General features: G+C 57.8%; 1 protein-coding gene across 7 annotated transcripts in view; it reads left to right on the forward strand.

Moving 5' to 3' along the window:
* The first annotated feature begins 82 nt into the window (after positions 1-82).
* The window catches only part of PLEC (plectin), a 56,530-nt gene continuing 32,439 nt past the window's right edge, over positions 83-24,173 (forward strand). For 2 of the 7 annotated variants that reach the window (XM_055545557.1, XM_055545569.1), the window contains exon 1: positions 1,423-1,621. In XM_055545557.1, the coding sequence (XP_055401532.1) occupies positions 1,429-1,621 (193 nt within the window). In that variant the 5' untranslated portion in view covers positions 1,423-1,428. Of the gene's footprint in view, positions 214-1,422; positions 1,622-3,149; positions 3,309-22,943; positions 23,675-24,173 lie in introns of those variants that run through there. The other 5 variants (XM_055545565.1, XM_055545566.1, XM_055545554.1 and 2 more) reach the window with 3 other exon arrangements.

Here is a 24,173-nt window from a genome sequence, read left to right on the forward strand (position 1 = left end):
TGTCCCAGAGAAGCCGCGCTGGCGCTCCGGCCCCGCCGCCGCGGGGAGCCCCGGCCCCGCAAGCACTCGGGCGCCAGGACCGCACGGGCGGCGCTCGGTTAGGGGCCGGGGCGGGGCTCTGGGCTCGCCCCGCCCGCACAGCCTGCGCAGCTCTCCCGGCACCGGCAGTCCGGCCGCACCGGCCGAGCCCAGCGGAGCTGAGCTATCGTGCGCGTAAGACCTGGGCCGGGACGGGGAGGCGCGCGGCGGGCGGGAGCTACGGGATGGGGTGGGGGCAGCCCGGAACCAGAGGCTGCGTCGAGGCCCTTCCTCCCTCGGGAGGATGCCACCTCCGCGCGCGGAGACTGCGGAACTGGACGGGCGGTGCCCGGGGTGTGGGCAGGAAAGGCCGCCGGCGGGGTGCGGCTGGCGGCTGGGCGCCGGGCGGGGGGCTGGCCGGGAGGCAGGGTGCGGAGGGGCTGTGAGGGGTGGGACGGGCCGGGGCGGGGCGGCCCCCACCTCGGTGGCCGCCGTCTCCTCCCAGCACAGAGCCCACATTGTGCCCCCGCGCCAGCCCAGTCCCTCCAGGACGGAGCCCCGTTCACCTCCTGCACGCCCGCGCGTGGGGCCCGGGCGCTGAGGGGCGTGCGCGCGTCGGTGCTGGTGCGCTTCTGCGGCCCCGGCCGGGCATGTGCGTGCCGCGCAGGGAGGGCTGCTGGAGCGGCGGCCCAGGCTCCCTCCCAGCCTCGCTGCAGCAGAGCTCCCGCGGCCCACGCCGATGCGGCTTCAGCTATTTATAGGGCTTCACTGCGGAGACCGAGGTGGGGCTGTGCTGGGGTGGGGTAAGGCGACGGGGAGCCCTGTTGGCTCGGACAGCTTGGAGGTAGAGCTAGTGTCGAAGGCCTCTGAGGGGAGGGGCAGCAGCCAGTGGTTCCCCATGGCCTGCCTTGTTTGCTGATCGAAGGATTAGGGGAGACAGAGTCCAGGTTTGGCACAGAGGGGTCGGAGGCCAGTGTCGGTGTGATGGGGTGGAGGTTGGGATCAGTGGCCTCTGATGGGGTGAGCCCCTGGGCGATGGTGTGGAGGGGCCAGTGTTTGGATGACTATGACAAGGGAGTGGCAGTGAGTGTTGGGGGGTGTCAATATCTCCGTGCTGCAGGGAGTGAGGTCAATGTCTTGGGTGCGGGGTCACTCTATGGGTGTCTGAAGGATGAGCTGGAGGGGTGAGGCCAACCGTGGATGGCTGGAGAGGATCGTCCGTCCTGTCCGGGTTGAGAGGGTTCAGCGTGTGGATGAGGGGGGACGTAGGAGCGGTGTGGGTGTCAGTGTCCAGGTGACAGGGCGCCTGCGGTGGGTCCCTGTTTAGGTTAAGAATGTGTAGGTCAGTGTGGGGCAGTATGCCCCCATACACAGAGGTGTGATCCCCTCCTGCTTTCTCTCCAGGAGGCCATGTCGTGCGAGGACCAGGAGGTTCGGGCAGTGGTTGAGGATGGCTCCAACGGGGGCAGTGGCTCGCCCAGCCCTGGGGACACGCTGCCCTGGAACCTGGAGAAAACCCAGCGGAGCCGGAGAGGTGGAGGTGGCCCCGGAGGAAATGGGAGTGTCTTGGACCCTGCCGAAAGAGCAGTCATCCGCATTGCAGGTAACGCTCAGGAACTCGGCCTGTCCGGTTCATCAGCTCTCGCCTGTTGGCTGAGCCCCTGCTGTGTGTTCTGTGCGGGGCTTCAGGTGTCGGAGGAGAGGCCCGGGGGCGGCTTGCAGGGCGGAGCGGGCCTCTCGGTGCCGAGTGACTGCGGGCAGCACAGCGCCACCTGCTGGCCGCGCCCGGTCAGCTGCACGAGGCCGGAGGTGGCGCTTGCGGAGGGCGCCTTGCCGCTCTCAGGACGAGCTGTCAGGCCCCAGTGATGGTGACACTTCCTTAGGTTGCTGGGGCAGAGCCGCCTCCCAGGGAGTAGAAGCATGTAGGGGCAGGACAGGAGGGACCACCTGGTTGGTGGAGTCCCAGCCCCTCCCTGAGCCAAGATCCTGCCTGGCCTCCAGTAGCTGCCATCCTGGAGGAGGAAGGGGAAGGTCCGGGGCAAGGACCCTGACCGTGTGGGCTGGCAGCAGACAGCGGCTGCGCCCTCTAGGAAGTAGGTGACCTAGTGCTAGAGGCAAGGGGCGGGATGTGCTGCGAAGGGAGGAGCCAGCTGGGGGTCTCCAGGTCAGCCCCGTGGGCAGGACAGAATGATGATGGGGGCGGGGGCGGGGGCGGGGGCGCCCCTGCAGGAGGCCGGGAGGGTGGTCCGACGTGGGTGGGAAGAGGCCAGGAAGCCCCGTGCTGGGCGGGACGGTGCAGGCGGCAGCGAAGGACGTTGTGGGTGGGAGCACAGGGAGCTTGTGGGGGTGCGGGGAGCTGGAGGGTGCCGCTGCCCGGGGCCTTGTGGACGCGGCTGGTCCGCAGTCTTTTTCACATGTCACATCTGGATGCGAAGGAACGAGGCCCTCTTTCACCCAGGGGAAGGTGAATCCTGAACGTGCTACCGCAGCTCGGACCCCGGCGCTGTCAGCGCCCCCACCCCATCCCTCCGTGCCGTCCCGCGAGCCCTGGAAGCCGCGGGCTTCTGGACACGGGGTGCGCAGCGTTTCCAGCTGGAGGAACGCTGCCGGGGCGTTCCGGGGGAGGGCGTTTCTCAGCCCTGGGAGACGGGGCTTGCCAATCTGATGGGTGGCAAAGACATTGTCTTTTAAAAACATCATATTTTCTTCTGTACATTTCCGATTTCAGCCCTTTTATTCGTAATTAAAAATTTTTCTTTTTAGCGTAAGAATTTCATACCGAAAACACTCGATCTCCCAGGTTGCAAGGGAAAGCTCTCGGTAGCGGCGGCGGGGGCGGAAGCGGGTGGGCGTGCCGGGGGCGGCCAGGTGAGCTCGCTGGGTCTGGCGGCCAGCGAGGAAGGGGGCCCCTGCCGGGCCGGGCGAGCAGATTTCGGGACGTCGTTGGGCCGGCAACCGGGTCGGGGGCGGGAAGGGGGTGTGCGCCGGCCGGGAGGAGTGCGGGGCGGAGACTAGGAGCCTCAGACGCCGGGAGGGGCCGGGGCGCGCGGCCGCCGCTCCCCGGGGCCCCGCCCGCCCGTGGGGCATCCTGGGTGCGGGGCGGGGCGGGGGCGGCTCCTTTAAGCGGCGCGCGCGGCCGCAGGGGCCGAGTGGCCGCCGGGGACTGGAAGCCCGCTCTGCGCCGCAGCGCCCAGAGCGTCCCGCGCCCGCCGCCGCCATGGCCGCCCCGCCGCCGCCCGACGAGCAGGACTTCATCCAGGCCTACGAGGAGGTGCGCGAGAAGTACAAAGGTACGGCCGCGGTCCCCGCCCACCCTGCGGGCTGTCTGCCGGCCGACTGGCCGGCCCTGACAGGTCCTCCGGCCGGGCAGTACGGCCTCTGACACCTCGTCTGCGGAGGTCGTCCCGATCAGAGCCCAGACCCCCGGCCAACCCCCCAGCCTCACTCGACCGGCGTGGCCGCCGGCAGCGCGCTCGGCGGAGCCCGGTGGTCATGCCCTTAATAGGGCATGGTGCGGCGCGGGCGGGTGGAGTGGGCCGCCCTGGCCAGTGTCCTGTGTCCGGCGTCCGTGCACAGCAGACACGTGGGTCAGTCTGAGCTGTCCCCTACCCCTCGGTTGGGCGCGTCCCCCAGAAGCGCGGGTGGCCGCCTCTGTCTGGCAGTGGGTCGCATAGCTGCTGTCTTTCCTCACCTCCCCAAATTGGTGAGCACCTAGGCGGCCGCCCAGCCTTGGCAGGGACCCTGTGACGCCCCTTTACTGTCTGCTGGGGAGAAGCTGTGGGCTGGGGAAGTCGGGTCAGCCTCCTCTTCCTCTCTACAGGAGCCCACTTGGGGGCTTTGGCAGACCCCTGCCCCTGCTCCACGTGCCAGGGACCCCTAGGTCTGTCCAGGCCTCACTGCTGTCCGGTGCCCGCAGCCCAGCTGCCTGGGGCGTGAGCTCTGAGCAGGCATGGGCGCAGCCCTGGCCCCTGGCCCGCAGAGGCTCAGCAAGGATCGAGGTGGGGCTCTGGGCAGCGCTCAGCCAGAGCAGGTCCCAGCCCCACACGGCTGGTTATGCTGGCTCTGCCCCCAAGGGCAGTTCAGGGAGAGAGGTCCTGCTGGGACCTTGCCTGGAGCCCTGGGCAGCCGCTGTCCACCCAGTGACCTCACCCAGGCAGGGGAGATTTCACCGGGCCCTAGGCTCGTCTCTGCCGGGCGGTCATCCACTCACGGCTCTCCGGGCCCTGGCCGGGTGGACGTGCTGCGTGCTTCTCCCACCAGCACTGTGGCCGACCCGCTTGCCTCTGTGACCAGTCGCTTGGGCTGGAGACACTGCTGTGACTGTGAGCTCCTGAGCCTGAGGGAGGGAAGGTGTGTCTTGGGTGGGCTGGCCTGACCCAGGGGCGTCCGTCTGGACACATCCAGGGCAGGGAGCAGCCGCCCACCTGGGCCGCAGCCCTCCTGGCAGGCCCCAGAACGGAACAGTTCATGAACTGGCCGCTCTGAAGGAAGTGGGGATGTCGCACAGAACGAACAGCGCTCTGTCCAGCATCTTCCTGTGTGGCTCCAGAGCCCGTCAGGGCGTCAGGCTGGAGTGTTCCAGCCTGAGAAGCCCTGGCCCTCTGCTCCCTGGCGTGGCGCCCACCTCTCAGGAGCGAGGCCTGACAGGACCCTGAGGGCTTCTAGGACTGGTGTGGAGCTGCCTTGGCCGTGCCCCTCCCCGCTGGCCTGGTTGCTGTCCGCGGGTGCAGGGTGCCTGCCTGAGGTGGCCAGTGCCGTGGCTCAGCTCTGATTGCGGCACAGGCCTGGGGTGGCTGAGAGCGGCGAACTGGGGGAGCAGGTGTGGGGACTGCTGGTTGGGGTAGGGAAGGCTTCTGGAGGACCCGAGTCCCTCAGCTCCTGGCTTGAGCCATGGGAACAGGTAGGGGGCTGGGCTGGGCCCGGGCTGTCAGGGCCACGGCCAAGGCCCGGGGACGGTCTCAAGGAGTCAGAAGAGGCCAGGCTATGGGCTGCGGGCCTGACGGCTGTGAGCCCCTCGGACCCACGGAAGCCTGAGGCCCTGGCCCATCTGCCCCCCTCGAGGAGTGCTGCCCCCCGCGGGGAAGAGAGGTGAGGCCTGCTGGGCTGGAGGCAGGAAGGAGGCACGGGTTCCCCTCCTGGGGGCGCAGTGAGCACTAGCAGGCTCAGCCCTCAGGGACCCCTGCCCAGCTCTGCACACCCGTTCCTGGTCACTCACTGGCCGGGGAGGGCCTGGCACCGCCTCCTGGCCTCTTCCCCTCTGGCATTTGCCCCGCCCCCACCCTTGCCCTGTTTGCCCTCTTGGACGCACCTTCCCCATCTGCCTCCAGAATCCAGTCTCTGCTGTGACCTTTGTGCCCTCGCCGGACCCTGGGGCACCTCCCTGTCCACACTGGACCTCACTGTCCACACTGGACGTGTCACTCCCCTGGAAATCCCCCACGCTCCCTGCAGCGTCCTGCTCCTCCCAGGGCCTTCTCCACTTCCTGTCTGCCGGCCCCTGGCTCCAGGGCAGATCCCCACAGGGCTGGAGAGCCAGGCGGGGCTGAGGGAGGCTGCAGAGGCCTGTGGTCTCTGTGGGAGGGCAGGGAGGGGGAGTTCGGGTGATGCAGGCCAGGCTGTGGGGGGAAGGTATATGGTGAAAGAGCCCCCCAAAGCCCCGTGGTGACCCTTTGCACATGGGTCCAGAGGCCTGTCCAGGAAGATGGGACACAGAGTCCAGGACAGGGAGTAGATTGTTCAGCCAGGAGGGTCTGGGCAGCCTGTAGAGAGTTCAAGGCTGTGTCTCGGGGCTGGGAGCCTCAGTGTGGATCGGGGGAGGGGGGCTGGAGGGTGCCCACCAAGCTGCTAAGGTGGTCCTGGAGGGGGCACAGACGTGGAGTGGGGAGAGCAGAGGTGAGCAATGTCCGCGGGGGTGTTTGTGGGGGCAGGTCCTCCAGGCAGGGCTGGGGTAGGGGGTCTGCTGGAGGCACAGCAGGGTGGGGCTGGGAGGCGGTGGCAGTGGTGTGGGGAGTGTCCTCGAATCTGCAGGACGTGTGCCCAGCTGGTGGGATTCCCTCACCTCCCTGTTCAGCCCTGACGGGATGGGCATCCCGTCATGTGTCCCACCCTGTCCCATCCTGGACTCGGTTACCTGTGTCCCTGGCACCAGCCCCAGGCTCTCAGCCAGGACTCAGGGCGCTTGCAGGGTGAGTGGGTGATCGCATGGGGTGTCATCTTTGGTGGCCAGAACTCAGTGGGCAGGATTGAGGTCTGGCAGTTATCTGGGACTCATTGGAGAGGGCTTTTGGTCTGTTTATGGTCAAAAGCTAAAAACAGACAGAAAAGCACTATGAGAATATAAAGAAAAAAGGTGAAAGTCACACTTTGGGTCCCTAGTCTCACTGGCTGGGGTGACCATAGTGTGTGTGTGAGTGAGAGAGAGAGAGAAACAGAGAGAGAATTCAGTGGTTTTAGCGAATTAATAGACTTGTGAAGTCGTTCGCACCATTGATTTCAGAACATTTACAGTCCCCGGCCCCTGGCCAACACTGATCCACTTTAGGTCTCTGTGGATTTGCCTGTGTAGGACATTTCATATTAATGGAATCATCCAACTTTGTGTCTGGCTTCTTTCGTTTGGTGTAATATTTCTTCCATGTCATAGTGCGTGGTTCTTCGTTCCTTTTTGTGGTGGTATGATATTCCGTGGTATGGATAGACTACACTTGGTTTATCTCTGCCTAGGGAGATAGGTTTGGGGGCTGTTTCCACCTTTGGCTATTATGAATATGCTGCTGTGAACACTTGTCTGCCGGTTTTTGTGTAGATGTATGTGCTCATCTCTCTTGGGTATATACCAAGGAGTGGAATTGCTGGAACATGTGTTAATTCTATATTTAACTGTTTGAAGGACTGCCAGATTGCTTTGCAAAGCAGCTGCACTGTTCTGTGATCCCATGAGCAGTGTGTGAGGTTTCCAGTCTCTTCACATCCTTCAGTTCAGTTCAGTTCAGTCGCTCAGTCATGTCCGACTCTTTGCGACCCCATGAATCGCAGCATGCCAGGCCTCCCTGTCCATCACCAACTCCCGGACTTCACTGAGACTCACATCCATCGAGTCAGTGATGCCATGCAGCCATCTCATCCTCTGTTGTCCCCTTCTCCTCCTGCCCCCAATCCCTCCCAGCATCAGAGTCTTTTCCAATGAGTCAACTCTTCGCATGAGGTGGCCAAAGTACTGGAGTTTCAGCTTCAGCATCATTCCCTCTAAAGAAATCCCAGGGCTGATCTCCTTCACAATGGACTGGTTGGATCTCCTTGCAGGCCAAGGGACTCTCAAGAGTCTTCTCCAACACCACAGTTCAAAAGCATCAATTCTTCGGTGCTTAGCCTTCTTCACAGTCCAACTCTCACATCCATACATGACCACAGGAAAAACCATAGCCTTGACTAGACGAACCTTTGTTGGCAAAGTAATGTCTCTGCTTTTGAATATGCTATCTAGGTTGGTCATAACTTTCCTTCCAAGGACTAAGCGTCTTTTAATTTCATGGCTGCAGTCACCATCTGCAGTGATTTTGGAGCCCAGAAAAATAAAGTCTGACACTGTTTCCACTGTTTCCCCATCTATTTCCCATGAAGTGATGGGACCAGATGCCATGATCTTAGTTTTCTGAATGTTGAGCTTTAAGCCAACTTTTTCAGTCACCACTTTCACTTTCATCAAGAGGCTTTTTAGTCCCTCTTCACTTTCTGCCATAAGGGTGGTGTCATCTGCATATCTGAGGTTATTGATACTTCTCCCGGCAATCTTGATTCCAGCTTGTGTTTCTTCCAGTCCAGCGTTTCTCATGATGTACTCTGCAGATAAGTTAAATAAGCAGGGTGACAATATACAGCCTTGACGTACTCCTTTTCCTATTTGGAACCAGTCTGTTGTTCCATGTCCAGTTCTAACTGTTGCTTCCTGACCTGTGTACAGATTTCTCAAGAGGCAGGTCAGATGGTCTGGTATTCCCATCTCTTTCAGAATTTTCCATAGTTTATTGTGCTCCACACAGTCAAAGGCTTTGACATAGTCAATAAAGCAGAAATAGATGTTTTTCTGGAACTCTTTTGCTTTTTCCATGATCCAGCGGATATTGGCAATTTGATCTCTGGTTCCTCTGCCTTTTCTAAAACCAGCTTGAACATCAGGACGTTCATGGTTTACGTATTGCTGAAGCCTGGCTTGGAGAATTTTGAGCATTACTTTACTAGCGTGTGAGATGAGTGCAATTGTGCAGTAGTTTGAGCATTCTTTGGCATTGCCTTTCTTTGGGACTGGAATGAAAACTGACCTTTTCCAGTCCTGTGGCCACTGCTGAGTTTTCCAAATTTGCTGGCATACTGAGTGCAGCACTTTCACAGCATCATCTTTCAGGATTTGAAAGAGCTCAACTGGAATTCCATCACCTCCAATAGCTTTGTTTGTAGTGATGCTTTCTAAGGCCCACTTGACTTCACATTCCAGGATGTCTGGCTGTAGGTCAGTGATCACACCATCGTGATTCTCTGGGTCATGAAGATCTTTTTTGTACAGTTCTTCTGTGTATTCTTGCCATCTCTTCTTAATATCTTCTGCTTCTGTTAGGTCCATACCATTTCTGTCCTTTATCGAGCCCATCTTTGCATGAAATGTTCTCTTGGTATCTCTATTTTTCTTGAAGAGATCTCTAGTCTTTCCCATTCTGTTGTTTTCCTGTATTTCTTTGCATTGATTGCTGAGGAAGGCTTTCTTATCTCTTCTTGCTATTCTTTGGAACTCTGCATTCAGATGCTTATATCTTTCCTTTTCTCCTTTGCTTTTTGCTTCTCTTCTTTTCACAGCTATTTGTAAGGCCTCCCCAGACAGCCATTTTGCTTTTTTGCATTTCTTTTCCATGGGGATAGTCTTGACCCCTGTCTCCTGTACAATGTCACGAACCTCAGTCCATACTTGATCAGGCACTCTATCTATCAGATCTAGGCCCTTAAATCTATTTCTCACTTCCACTGTATAATCATAAGGGATTTGATTTAGGTCATACCAGCACTTATTATCTGCCGTTAGGGCTCCCCTGGTGGCTCAGACGGTAAAGCGTCTGCCTGTAATGTGGGAGACCCCGGTTTGATCCCTGGGTGGGGAAGATCCTCTGGAGAAGGAAATGGCAACCCACTCCAGTATTCTTTCCTGGGAAATTCCATGGATGGAGGAGCCTGGTAGGCTACAGTCCATGGGGTCGCAAAGAATTGGACATGACTGAACGACTTCACTTTTGATTATAGCCATTCAATCCTAGTGGGTGTGAAGTGGTTTCTCTTGATTTTGATTTGCATTTCCTGATGATGTTGAGCATCTTTTCTTCTGCATATTGGTTATTTCTGTGTCTTCTTTTGAGAAGTGTCCGTTCAGAGACTTTATCTGTGTTTACCTTGTTTTTTTTTCTTTTTATTATTGAGTTGTTAGTGTTCTTCATGTATTGTAGATATAAGTTCCTTATCAGATAGAGGATTTGCAAAAATAGTCTCTGATTCTGTGGGTTGTTTTTTACTTTTTTGATGATGTTCTTTGAAGCACAAGAAATTTTAAGGACGAGTCCAATTTATCTATTTTTTTCTTGGTTGCTATGCTTTTGGTGTCATGTCTAAGAAACTGTTGCCTATTCCAAAGTTATGAAGATTTATATGTATGTTTTCTTCCAAGAGTTTTATAGTTTTTGCTCTTACATTTTGTTCTTTTATCTATTTTGATTTTTTGAATATGGCATGAGGTAGTGGTCCAACTTTATTCCTTTTTTTTTTTTTTGCCACACAGTTTGCTGATTCTTTGTTCCCAAACTAGGGATCAAAGCCAGGGCCCCCGCAGTGAGAGTGCTGAGTCCCAACCACCGGACCTCCAGGGAAGTCCCCCAACTTTACCCTTCTGCTTGTGGATATCCAGTTGTCCCAGCACCATTCACTGAAAAGATTCTTCTTCCCCCACTGAATGGTCTTGGCACCCTCATGCTTCTTAATGGATACAGTACTAAGCATTCCATTACGTGGAAGTACCTCACCTTATTCATCTGGTCCCTTTACATTTGGACATTTCAGTTCAGTTCAGTCGCTCAGTCGTGTCCGACTCTTTGTGACCCCATGAACTGCAGCACACCAGGCCTCCCTGTCCATCACCAGCTGCTGGAGTCCACCCAAACCCATGTCCATTGAGTCGGTGATGCCATCCACCCATCTCATCCTCTGTCGTCACCTTCTCCTCCTGCCCTCAATCCTTCCCAGCATCAGGGTCTTTTCAAATGCATCAGCTCTTCGAATCAGGTGACCAAAGTATTGGAGTTTCAGCTTCAGCATCAGTCCTTCCAATGAACACCCAGGACTGATCTGCTTTAGGATGGACTGGTTGGATCTCTTGCAGTCCAAGGGACTCTCAAGAGTCTTCTCCAACACCACAGTTCAAAAGCATCAATTCTTCGGCGCTCAGCTTTCTTTATAGTCCAACTCTCACATCCATACATGACTACTGGAAAAACCATAGCCTTGACTAGACGGACCTTTGTGGACAAAATAATGTCTCTGCTTTTTAATATGCTGTCTAGGTTGGTCATAACTTTCCTTCCAAGGGGTAAGCATCTTTTAATTTCATGGCTGCAGTCACCATCTGCAGTGATTTTGGAGCCCAGGAAAATAAAGTCTGACACTGTTTCCACTGTTTCCCCATCTATTTGCCATGAAGTGATGGGACCAGATGCCATGATCTTAGTTTTCTGAATGTTGAGCTTTAAGCCAACTTTTTCACTCTCCTCTTTCACTTTCATCAAGAGGCTCTTTAGTTCTTCTTCACTTTCTGCCATAAAGGTGGTGTCATCTGCATATCTGAGGTTATTGATATTTCTCCCGGCAATTTTCTCTCTCTCTTGATTCCAGCTTGTACTTCCTCCAGCCCAGCATTTCTCATGATGTACTTTGCAGATAAGTTAAATAAGCAGGGTGACAATATACAGCCTTGACGTACTCCTTTTCCTATTTGGAACCAGTCTGTTGTTCCATGTCCAGTTCTAACTGTTGCTTCCTGACCTGTGTACAGATTTCTCAAGAGGCAGGTCAGGTGGTCTGGTATTACCACAGAATTTTCCACAGTTTATTGTGATCCACACAGTCAAAGGCTTTGGCATAGTCAATAAAGCAGAATTGATGTTTTTCTGGAACTCTTTTGCTTTTTCCATGATCCAGCGGATGCTGGCAATTTGATCTCTGGTTCCTCTGCCTTTTCTAAAACCAGCTTGAACATCTCTAAGTTCATGGTTTACGTATTGCTGAAGCCTGGTTTGGAGAATTTTGAGCATTACTTTACTAGCGTGTGAGATGAGTGCAATTTTTTGGGCCTATCATTAAAAGTGATTATATTTTGGGACTTCCTTGGTGGTTGGTCCAGTGATTAAGAGTCCGCCTTCTAATGCTGGGGACTCGAGTTCGATCCCTGGTTGGGGAGCTAGGACCCCACATGTCATGGGGCAACTAAGCCCATCCACCACAACAAAGATCCCAAGTGCTGCCACTGAGACCTGATGCAGCCAAGTAAATGAAGAAATATTTTGAAAAATGATTGTATTTTTAATTTGGCCCCTGGTGTAGATGAGCCAACAGGGCTTGCTCCCCTTCTCTCTTCCTCCCCCCTCCTCTGGGGGAGCTTGGGTCATGGATTAGCTGGGGAAGGGTCTTCCCAGCTGGATGGTCAGCGCTTGACAGGGACTGTTCCTGCTGCCCTAGGGCCAGGAAGGAGGAGGGGGCATCTGCTACCCATATGCATCCTGGGGTGGGGTGCATCCAGGGCCTGTGCTGCAGGGAGGAAGGGCCTGGAAGGACCCTGGAGGCTGGGAGATCTTGGGCAGGCTGGTGGTCAGGTGGGCCAGGGGTAGCATGGGGGCTGGGGGCCGTGGAGTGGGGAAGGCGTAACTGGGGCTTCCACCCCCCTCTTTGGGTTCCTGTGACTGCCGTAACAAATCGCCACAGTCTGGGTGGCTTAAAACAACAGAAGTTTTCTCTCACAGTTCGGCAGGGCCGAGCACTCCCAGAAGCCTCGGGGCGGGTCACGTTTCTGGCCCCCCAGCTCCTAGTGGCTGCATCACTGCAGTGCCACCTCCATCTTCAGCATGGCCTCCCGTGCATCTTCCCTTCTGTCTCTTGTAAGGACACTTAGGACTGGACTTAGGTCTTCCTGATAGTCTAGGATGATCTCATCTCGAGAATCTTAACTAAGTTACAACTGCAAAGACCCTGCTTCCAAAAGTAACTTTCACGGCTTCTGTCTGTTTTTGGAGCCACTTCAGTGCACTTTTTTGGAGCCACTTCAGTGCACTGCCACCTGCCTTCTGAAATTCGTGTCTGTCGTGTGCAAAAGACATTTGCCTCTCCCAGCATCCCCAAAAGTCTTACAGCCACAACACTCAGTCCAAAATCTCACCTAAATCTCATCCGAAGCCCCACGTCTCATCTAAGTTGTCTGTATCAGGTATAGGTAAGATTCTGCATACGGTCCACGCTGGGGTGAAACCCATCTCAATTTGTGGACCTGTGAGCTAGAAATTGAATTGTATACTCCAAAATACAATGTTGGAGAGGCATAGAGTAGACAGCTCCACTCCCAAAGGGAGGAAGAAAAGATAAAGGGGTCACCAGTCCCCAGCAAGCCTGAAACCCAGCAGGGCAAGTTCCAATATGGCTGAAGGCCTGAGAATACCCATCTGGGGCTGGATGCTTTGCTCTCTGTACCTTCTTCTCTGCCGGCCTCTGTCTCTGGGCACAAGGCTCTGCCCTTGGAGTCATCTTTTGGTTTAAAAAAAAATTCTATTTATTTATTAGGCTGCTCTGGCTCTTAGCTGCAGCATGTGGGATCTAGTTCCCCAACCAGGGGTCGAACCTGTATTCTCTGCATTGAGAGCTCGGAGTCTTAGACACAGGACCACCAGGGAAGTCACGATTTTTCCCTTGATGGGCAGCATATGTTTGAAGCTGAGTAGCTGCTCTGTTGCCCCATTTCCTGCCTGCTGCTGCTGCTAAGTCACTTCAGTCGTGTCTGACTCTGTGTGACCCCATAGACAGCAGCCCACCAGCCTGCCTGCAGAACCCCTGAATTCCAACATCTTTCCTTCATCCTCTTCCATCCAAGCTGGCAGTGTTTCTGCTGATACAGCACCCTTTTTGACCGTGTGGGTCTCCCGTGTATGTCACAGGGACCCATGCCATCAGGGAGGAGGCTCCTCCTTCCCAGGAGGCCCCTCTCTGAGCCCAGCTTGTGCTGAGATGGTTGGATCTGCTAGTCAGACATCAGCTCTTTTCAGAGGACGACTGTCCAGTCATGTCGTTGGCTCTCTCTCCTCACAGTGAGTCTCCCCACAGCTGCCTCTCCTGAACCTGGATGGGCATGAAGTTCCCGGGTCACCAGCCCTGGCTCTCTTCCTGTTTCACAGTTCCTTCCACGATTGGCATCTTTCCTCCTGCACTTTCCTGTAAGGAACAGGTAAAAGCCAGGTCACACCTCCCACACTTGGCTTGGAAACCTCCTTAGCTAAAGATCCAAGTTCATCCCTTGCAAGTTCTGTTTTGCACCTGACTCTGGAACTCAGTTCAGCCAAGTTTTTTGCTGTGTTTAATAAGGATCACCTTTCCTCCAGCTTCCGGTGATTTGTGCTCAAGGCAGTCTAGGCTTTTTCTACCAGGCTCCTCAAGTTCTCAAGCCCCGTCTGTTACCCAGTTCCAAAGGCAGCGCCACGCTTTTAGACAATTGTCACTCCTGGTAAAAATATCTTCATTAGTCTCCCGTGTCTGCCATAACAGATGACCACAAACGGGTGGTCTGGAACAGCAGAAAGTTCCTCTCCCCTCTGGAGGCCAGAAGGCCAAAGTCAAGGTGTGGTCATGGCATTGGCTTCTCTGGAGGCTCCCGGGAACCCCTGCCTGCCTCTGCCTCTTCCAGGGTCTGGTGGCTGTGGCGTGCCTTGTGGCAGCGTCCTTGCAGCCTCTGCCCCTTCTTCACGGGCCTGTCCTCTGGGGATCTCTCTTCTGCCTCTTATAAGGACACTGCCATTAGGTTTAGGTCCCACCCAGATACGCCAGGGTGATCTCATCCTGATATCCTGAACTTAATCACATCTGCAAAGACCCAATTTCCACTTAAGGTCACAGACACGGGCACCAGGCGTCTCGACGTGAGCACACCTTCCAGGGCTGCTGGTCAGCGCCGTCCCTCCAGGTTGCCTGCAGTGGTTTATTGGTGTTCTGTAAAACCTCTGCAGCTTTATGTTTTATGCTTGTTTTTAAGAAAAACGTGCACGCTATTTTATAGTTATAACTTAGTTTGTGTGTAACTTTGTAATCTAATATTGTGAAGTATTTAGGTGCAAACATAATTGCAGTTTTGGACTCTGAATTTTAAAGCATTATAACTAAGATCAGACACATCTTTATTAATCAAAATAGGAACCATTACCATCAACACATTCTTGCCAACAAGAAATAAGTTTATTCCTATAGTGTAAAAATCCATGCCTTGGGATTCAGTGAACTCTTGGAAAGCATTTTCTGCCTGCTTCTGGCTGTGGAAGCGTTTTCCCTGCAAAAAGTTGTCAAGATGCTTGAAGAAGTGGTGGTTGGTGAGAGGTTAGGTGAATACGGAGGATGAGGCAAAACTTTGTAGCCCAATTCATTCAACTTTTGAAGCTTGGTTGGTTGTGTGATGTGCAGTTGGGTGTTGTCATGGAGAAGACTTGGGCCCTCTTTGTTGACCAGTGCTGGCTGTGGGTGTTGCAGTTTTCAGGGCATCTCATCGATTTGCTGAGCATACTTCTCAGATGTAATGGTTTTGCCGGGATTCAGAAAGCTGTAGTAGATCAGACGGGTAGAAGACCGCCAATCTCTACCATGAGCTTTTTCTGGTGCAAGTTTGGCTTTGGAAAGTGCTTTGGAGCTTCTCCTAGGTCAACCACTGAGCTGGTCATTGCCGGTTGTCATATAAAATCCACTTTTTGTCACTCGTCGCAATCTGATCAAGAAATAGTTTGTTGTTGTTGCGTAGAATAAGAGAAGACAATGTTTCAAAATGAGGACTTTTTTGATTTGCAATCAGCTCATGTGTGTTAAGTCAGCTCGTGAGACACCCGCTCGTTCAGGTTTTTCACCTTTCCAATTTGCTTCAAATGCCGAACGACCTTAGAAAGGTGGACATTAAGTTCTTTGGCAACTTCTCGTGTAGTTCTAAGAGGATCAGCTTCGATGATGGCTCTCAGTTGGTTGTTGTCGTTGTCAACCTCCGATGGCTGGCCACTACGCTCCTCATCTTCAAGGCTCTCATCTCCTTTGCAAAACTTCTTGAACCACCACTGCTCTGTACATTGGTTAGCAGTTCCCAGGCCCTATGCGTTGTTGATGCGGTCTCCTCTGCTTTACAACCCATTTTTAACGCGAATAATAAAATTGCTCCAATTTGCTTTTTGTCTAACTTCATTTCCATAGTCTAAAATACAGATAAACAGCAAGTAATATGTTACTAGCAGAAAAACAAAAAGGGAGAAATGCACATTAACATGATGTATAGCATGCTGCTGCTGCTGCTGCTGCTAAGTTACTTCAGTCATGTCCGACTCTGTGCGACCCCACAGATGGCAGCCCACCAGGCTCCCCCGTCCCTGGGATTCTCCAGGCAAGAACACTGGAGTGGGTTGCCATTTCCTTCTCCAATGCATGAAAGTGAAAAGTGAAAGTGAAGTCGCTCAGTCGTGTCCAACTCTTCGTGACCCCATGGACTGCAGCCCACCAGGCTCCTCCATCCATGGGATTTTCCAGGCAAGAGTACTGGAGTGGGGTGCCATTGCCTTCTCCGGATGTATAGCATAGTCACATTTATTTAAGAAGGTATTCCTATATCAAACAGCAAACGTCAACAGTGTAAAAAGCACAATTACTTTTGCACCAACCTAGTGTCTTAGACACGTGTAACTTCTTTTTACTTAATGTTACAACAAATACGATCCTTCTATGACATTAGTTTATAATTTGCATGGTAATCATATCCTTTTTATTTTGTATCATTTATGTCTTTGTGTCTTTGGTCGGCGGCACGTGTTCTAAGGGACAGAACGCACACGAGGCGTGTCTCGGGCAAGGGGAGTGGGTCCCGCACCGCCGCGGCGTGTCAGCGGTCAGCAGAGGAGCGTGCCTGGGCTAAGGCCCACATGCCATCCGCTGGTCTCAGCACCGCCTCACTGTTGTGTCCTTGGGCAGCTTCCCGCTCAGGACCGCATCCTATTGAAACTGATCTCCTGCCATGGAACAGTAGGTTTGGTCTAGTTCAGCTCTTTTGCTGTTGGAAACTGCTGCATAGAAGAGCTGTGTCGCTGGATCGTGTGTGTCTATGGCTGCTGTTAGAAATGGAATTTCTGGGTCAAACCAGCAAGATTTAAGCTCCAGCTGTACCATGGTGCTGTTTTGTTTTTGTTTTTTCACCTATCAGATTGGCAAAATTCCAGAACCCCGGTTTCTGGATTGTATTGGTGAAACGGTGGGAACCAGGCCAGTGAAAGTGTCTATCAGGCCTAAAAACCGCAGTGCGTGAAAGAGCAGAGGATGAGGGCAGTGTCCGAGGGAGGGTGGGTGCAGGCCTGCCGCGGGGGACCTCCCGACAGTGCAGGCAAAGGGGGAAAACCAAGAATCATGTTTGTATTTACCTGATTTTTCCCCATAGAGAAATTTCAGAGATTTGAAGAGGAAGCCAGTCCTGACTGTGAGCTGCATACCGTGTGCAGGGCAGGGAGGGGACAAGATGGGGGCACTTTTCCCTGTGTCTGGGGAATAATTCCTATTCAAACACAATATTTTTACAAGGTCCTAAGGTGTCTGCTCTGAAGTAGGAAATAGTAACCCCCTCCAGTATTCTCGCCTGGAAAATTCCATGGAGAGAGGAGCCTGGCGGGCTACAGTCCATGGAGTCGCAGAGTCAGACACGACTGAGCGACTAACACACAAAAGGTTGTCTGCCAGGTTCTGCAGTGCCCGAGAGGGCTCGCTCCTCCCACCTACCTTGCACCCCGAGTCAGGGCTTCAGACAAACAGCAGCACCTCGCCGATCTGATATGAAATCACGTGAGCGGGTAAACAAGGCAATTATTAACAGAGTTGGCAGGTGGGGCAGGCGTGCCTGTCGGGAACGCAGCTCTAGCTCGGGCGCAGTGGTCCTGTGGGGTCAGACCCCTGCACTGGGAACATGAGTCTACACGTGGGTCTGGGTCTTTCTTTGTGCTTTTGAGACTTTCTGAATTTAAGTCCTGATGGATTTTTATCAATCCGTGCCAGAGAAGTTTATATCGTGCACTGCGAATGCAGGGTTTCTCCCACCCTCTTTTTCTAACTCACCATTGTTAGCCTATAAGAAATCCCTCCAGTCTTTAGAAGGATGTCGCAAGCCGGCCGTTCTAGTGAGCGCCTTGTTGGTTCTGACGGGTGGTCGACGGTGCTGGTTTAGGTGCTGAGGAGGCAAAGGACACTTCTCATCGCTCTGTGGTCAGAGTGGCGTGTATACAGTTTCCTTTCCCCCTCACGGGCCTGGATCCACCTCGCCAGCAGCTGAGGCTGGAGGCTGCCTCTGGCCTCTGGCCGTGTGGCTTTGGGGACATCCCAACCAGCATGCTGAGTCTTATCGCCCAGCTGCTCCTGCTCCCAGTACTTCCCACAGGGGGGCCTCTGGGGTAGTGTCGCCGTCAGACTCAGACGGAAGTCTGGTCTCCTGTTAACAGCTGGCCTTCCCCACCCATGGTTCGGCCACTGAGGACTTTAGTGATTTAAGGTTCAAAAAGTAAAACTTGAGTTTTCTGTGGGTGCTGTTTACATAGGATTTACATTGTAGTCACAGTTATCTGTGTGTTCCCAGTAGTTCTGGCTCAGACAGTAAAGAATCCGCACGCAGTGCAGCAGACCAAGGTTTGGTCCCTGGCTCGGGAAGATCCTCTGGAGGAGGAAATGGTAACCCACTTCAGCATTCTTGCTTGGGAAATCCCATGGACAGAGGAGCCTGGCAGGCTAGTCTGTGGGGTTACAAGGAGTTGAACACGACTGAAGGGACTGACACTATGTAGCACTTGCACTGTATTAGCCTATATGCAAATACTACTTCAGTTTTTATAAGGGACTTGAGCATCCAAGGATTTGAGTGTTGGCTGGGGTTCTGGCACCAGTTCCCCTCAGACCCTGAGGGACCCCTGGACTTCCTTTCCCAGTTTATTGGGCCACTTTGTAAAAATCAGAAATCCCAGTGAGTTTTTATGAGTTGTCAGAAATTTTGAGATTGATACATAAGTTTTCTCCTTTAATCTATTAATGAGGTAAACCTGTTAATAGAGTGCCCTGTGTGATTACGGGGGAACCCTACGTAGAAGCCGTCTGTGGATCACCTGCCAACCAATCACTAGTGAGCTGCCGCAGGGCAGGCTGTCCTGGGGTGGGCGCAACGTGAAGCTGGGGAGCGCTGGTGAGGAACAGGGACTTGAGTGCAAGGAGGGCCTTGGGAGCAGTGGGATGTTCTGGTTGGCAGGCGGGGTGTGTGGGGGTGGGGTCCCCCTTGCCTCTGGCCCGGGGCCACACCTGCCAGGGTCTCAGGAGACTCGGGGGGCACTTTGTCCCAGACAGAGGGGCTGGGAAGGAGGGGGCCTGGCTGTGGTGGAGGAGCTCAGCTCAGGTCCCAGGGACCATGGGGGTGTGAGCTGCTTCTTTGCTCATCAGCCTGTACCTGTGGGTGCTGCTGGCTTCACCCCTGTGGTGTCATCATGTGCCCCCCAGTCCAGACCCAACAGTCAGCGGGCCTGCGGCAGGAAGGGTGGATGCCTGAAGGTGGCAGCCCACCTAGGGAGGGTGTGGGCCCCCAGGGAGGAGCCTTGGGTAAGGACGGAGGGAAGACTGGGGTGTAGGCCTGTGGGAGACCAGGGTGCCTGTGCCCCACAGCCCCGCACAGAGGACCAGGGTGGAGTGGGAGGCATAGCCTGGGGCTGACCTTGAAGCAGTGTGCCCGCGGCACCATGAATGAGGCCGAGCTCATCCCACTGGGCAGTGCCAACGGGGACATTCTCCCGAGGGCACCGGCAGTGACACTCGGTGTCCAGGAGGCTGATCCTGTCAGCAGTAGGGCTGGTGGTGGGGACCCCGCGAGATGTGCTGGGACCCAGACAGTTGGTGGCAGATGGTCAGACCAGACGGTGGAGCCACCAGGACCCGTGGGGCTGACCCACGGCGGGATGACCCCAGGGTGCTGGCCGGAGCTGCTGGGTGGTGGGTGGTGGCGCCTCCAGAGCTGGGAGACAGGAGCACCCCCAGACAAGCCCGTTGGGGACTTCACAGTGGGGAGGCGGGGGCTGGCTGCCACTTGGGGGGTCATGTCACCCAACGGGCTGAGGTGACCCAGAGGAGCATGTGGGTGGAGGAGGGCCCCAGCGGAGGGAGAAGGGGAGAGCATGGCAGGTGGGGAAGTGAGCCATGATGAAGGGCCCTGCCTCTGCCCAGTGGGACCCACCTTCGGGCCTCACCCGGGGCGCTGGCTGGGGAGATCGCCAGGAGGTCCAGACTATCGGGCCTCTCCGTCAAGGAGTGAGTGGCCATGATTTCGAGGTCAGGAAAGCCACGTGCTGGGGCGACTAGGAGGGCACTCCGAGGGTGGCCAGCGGTGAGGGTCGGGGACTGTGTGGGGGGGCTGGGCCTGCCAGGCGCACCTGGATCCAGCTTGCTGGCCTGGCAGTCTGGCTGGGGTCAGCGGGGTCAGGCGATCGAGAGCTGGAGGCTAGAGGGGTGAGGGCTGCGTCTGATGGGAGCAAGCGCCGGTGGCCAGGCCCTGCGCATTGATTAGCCGAGGCTCCGCCCCGGCTGGAAAGCCCCGCCCCACGCCTCCCGGCTCCTCCCCCAGGCTGCGGCTCTGGCCTGGGCAGTGCAGTGCGGGGCTGGACTCTGAGTGGCGGCGGCCGCGCCGCCCTCAGCCCCAGAGGAGACATGGACCCCTCGCGAGCCATCCAGCAAGAGATCAGCTCCCTCAAAGGTGCGGGCCGAGGCCGGGGGCCGAGACAGGGGATGGGGTTTGTGGACCAAGCTGTGACCTCTGCCTGGATGCAGTCCCCACAGAGCAGTGGTCGGAGTCTGCAGCTCTGGGGGCAGCTTTGGGAGTGGGGAGCTGGAGCCCCAGGAGGCCCAGCCCATGCCCCACTGGGGCTGCACCTGGTGCGAGGTCCTCCCGAGGCTGGCTGGGAGGGCTCCAGCCGCAGCCCCGCAGCCCCGCGGCCCCGCAGCCCCGCAGCTCTGCAGCCCTGCAGTGTGTCGGGGGCGGGGCGGCTGCGGCGGCGGCGGCGGCGGGGGCGGGGCTGAGGCGGGAGCTGGCCTCTGTTGGTCGGGTCGGCACTTTCTCCTCCAGCACTCTGTCGAGTCCCCGCCCAGCTCGCCGGCCTGCCCCCAGCGTCCGAGGGGACCCGGCCGGGCCTGGGGGATCACTGGGGGGAGGCGCCAGGCGGGCTGGCCCCGGACAAGTCCACACTGCGGTTCTTTGTTCTGGGATGGGGGGGCCTGGGGGCTGCCCAAGGGCGCCGACTGGTTGCCCTGGAGACCCGGAGGGGCCTGAAGTGGGGTGGAGGGGGCCGCCCTGTCTGCCCGCCCGGGCCCTCCCTTTGCTGAATCAGCGGCTGCGGTTCCCGCAGTGTGGGGGATGGGCAGAAAGGGGCGTTCTCCCAGCCCTGGGACCTCGGGGACGCGGGGGGGGGGGGTGCGGGGACGCGGGGGGTGCGCTGGGAGTAGGGCCGAGGGAGGTGTGCCGCAGCCGGCCGCCCGGGCCAGGCTGGGAACATCCTGCCCCAGGTCCCTCCGTGCTCCTCCCCTCAGCCCGCGAGGCCGGGCTGGTGGGCGGGAGGGGGACCGCCCCTTCGCGCCCCGCCCCCTTTCTTGAGCGTCGGGAATTGCTGCCCTCTCCTGCCGGAGACGGCAAGGGTGGGGGTGACGGGGCTGAGGCCAGAGCAGGGCTGTGTGGGAGGAGAGACCTTGGTCTGGGGGCCTTGGGTGCGGCTTGAAATCGTTTTGGAAGGGGGGATGCTTGGGGGTTGGTTTGGTGGGGGACTTGTGGGTTGAGGGGGTTAGACCGGAGAATCAAACTAAGAAAATGTGCGTTGAGTGTACGGGGTGGCTGGGAAGAAGAGGAAGTCAGCGTGGGACTGTGGGGTGGGCAGGGGGAGCGCCGGTGGCCTCAGGGAGGGCTGAGGGACAGGCCAGGAGTGGCCTTCCGCGAGCGCAGGGCCAGGCCGGGCCGCTGGCCTGAGTGCTGGCCTGAACCCATAGCTCGTGTTGGTTCTGCAAGCCACAAGTCCTGGTGGCCCGCAGAGCGCGCGGGCGCCGCTCGGCAGAGAGGGCGCGGCAGTTGCCCACCCCCGCGTCCTCCCAGCCGGCGCCCCGCCCTCCCTGAGCCGGAGTCCAGCCGCGCTGGGCCCCTGCCCGCCGGCGGAGGGAGAGCCGAAGAGAGCCGGCGGGCAGGGCTGTGGGCACAGTTGGCTGTGCCTGCAGTTTCCTCTGCCACAACTCCGGGCGCGCGCGCGCGTGCGTGTGCGTGTGTGTGTGTGTGGTTGGGAGCGGTTCTGCGGTGCCATGGCAACGGCCTCAGAACCCCGCCCCCACGCGCCGCCTGTTTGCCGCCTGTTTGCCGCCTGCCAGCCGGAGCCTCCCACCTCAGGATCCCCCCACCTCCGCCCTATGTCTAATCAGTTCCCGGTTGCCCGTGCTTGGTGGGAATGGGTGTGTCTGCTTGGTGGAGGGGGCAGCCCCAGGTGGGAGAGTTGGGGTATCGGGCAGGATGGGGAGGCGCGGCGTGTCTGCGGTTGGAGCCTCAGCAGCGAGAGCCTGGGGGGGACCGCTGGGTGTGGCCGGGCCAGGATCCAGGGTCCTCACGTGGAGCATACGGTCCCTTCCCCGCTGCTGGCCCCCCATCACTGGGGCCCCCAGACCCTCATGTAGCTGGGCTCCCATGCATCTGTCCAGCTGGCTCAAAGGAGGCTCTGGGTGGTGAGGGGGGTTGGGGGGGGCGGACTTGGTGACTTTGATTCCCTGTAGCAGCTGAGAGCTTCAGGCCTCTGACAGCTGGCCTGGGGCAGTGGGGGATGGAGGCCCCACTCCGAGCCCCCAGCCCCGTGCCCTGCTCGGAGTCCTCAGGACTCGGAGCTGACTCTATGCTCCTGGCCCACTCTTGATCTGAACCAGCATGGCAAGTGTTAAAAAGGGCCGCCAGTGTCTGGGTCTGACATGTGGAGGTGGGGGCTCTGTCCCCTCCCTGTCTGATGGACAGCAGCCAGGGGGCCTGCAGCCTGCCTGTCCCTGTGCTGTAGCAGCTGCCCCTGCCATGCCCCCAGACCCCTGACCCCAAGACCCCAGCTCTCCTCCTCCGTCCTCGGACCCCGGACCCCTCAGCACCTCCTCTCTGCCCCCCAAGACTTCACCCCTCCTCCCTTAGACCTGGAGCGCCCCCTGCCGGGACGGGCAGCACCCTGTTCAGATCCTTGTGACTCCTGAGGCCCTGAGACCACACCGCGGCCTGAGGACCCTCCTGCCCTCTCTCCTTCCGCTTCCCTCTGCCACCCTTTGGACTCTGGGTCCATGGCTGCTCCCGCCGGCCCGCCCTCCCCCTAGTCTTAGAACCTTGAAGGAAGTGTTTAGAAACTGATGTAATTACTGACGTGGAGCCGCTGGCCGGCTGTTCGGGAGGGGGCCTGCCTCGGGGGTGGCCCCTCTGCAAGGTGCCCCCCCACCCTGCGAGGGGCCCTGTTGGCCGAGGGTGGGAGGGGCCGCCCTTGCTGCTGAGTCAGAGGGGGCCGGCCTGAGCGTCCTGAAGGGCGGGCGGGTGGGAGGCTCGCGCAGGCCGTGGGCAGGCCGCAGTGCCGGCAGGAATTGCACGGAGCCAGGGAGCCTGGCGCCGCGAGCTGTAAGCCCGGAGCCCGCGCCCTCGAACTCAGCGCTCCCCGCCGCAGCCTGCCTGCCCCGGGGCCCGTTTGCGCGCTGTGCGCAGGGCGTCTCCTGGCCTCTTCTCTGGGCCCCGCCCGTGCCCTTGGCTCACCGACTCCCGCAGCCATGGTGGCCGGCATGTTCATGCCGCTGGACCAGCTGCGGGCCATTTATGAGGTGCTTTTCCGAGAGGGCGTGATGGTGGCCAAGAAGGACCGGCGGCCCCGCAGCCTGCACCCTCACGTGCCCGGCGTCACCAACCTGCAGGTCATGCGCGCCATGGCCTCCCTGAGGGCGCGGGGCCTGGTGCGGGAGACCTTCGCCTGGCGCCACTTTTACTGGTACCTGACCAACGAGGGCATTGCCCACCTGCGCCAGTACCTGCACCTGCCCCCGGAGATCGTGCCTGCCTCTCTGCAGCGTGTGCGCCGCCCCGTGGCCATGGTGATGCCTGCGCGCCGCACCCCCCATGTGCAGGCAGTGCAGGGTCCCCTGGGCTGCCCGCCCAAGCGGGGGCCGCCGCCCACCGAGGACCCTGCCCGAGAGGAGCGGTGTGTCTACCGCCGGAAGGAGCCTGAGGAGGGGGCACCAGAGCCCCCTGTGGTGCCTGCCACCACCCCAGGGACCCTGGCGAGGCAGGGGCCGGAGCCTGCCCCACCCACAGGTAGCTGCACCCTGCCCCCAGCTGGAGGGCGGGGGTGTGGGGGCCTGGGCCTGGTGGGTGGGGGTGCGGGGCCTGGGCCTGGTGGACGGGGTGGGCAACAGGTGTGCAAAAGCTCTGCTCCTGCCAGCAGGCGGCGCTCTCTCTGCCTGGGCACTCTTGCCAGTGGACGCCAGGGCTCCTCCTCCTGGCTTGAGGATCTTGGGGTGGGTAGGCCAAGGAGGAGCCCGTGGGTTACTGCCACCCATAGCCAGGCACACCCTGGGGCTGGGGGTGGGGCTCGCGGTTCTCGGACTGGCAGGACCAGCTGTCGGCACAGCCCTGGCCGGCACCCTGGGCCCTCTCGCCAGCATCACCCTCGTCCTGTGCCCTGCCCACCCCCTCCCAGCCCCAGGGATTTGTCTGCTCCAGGCTCTCTCTGCAGGGGGTGGGGGCGTGCAGAGGGGGTGCTGGGATGGGACAGGGTACAGCCGCTCTCCAAGTGGAGATGACTGCCTGGTCT

The sequence above is a fragment of the Bubalus kerabau genome, chromosome 14 (genome assembly GCF_029407905.1).
Source record: "Bubalus kerabau isolate K-KA32 ecotype Philippines breed swamp buffalo chromosome 14, PCC_UOA_SB_1v2, whole genome shotgun sequence".
Classification (NCBI taxonomy): Eukaryota; Metazoa; Chordata; class Mammalia; order Artiodactyla; family Bovidae; genus Bubalus; species Bubalus kerabau.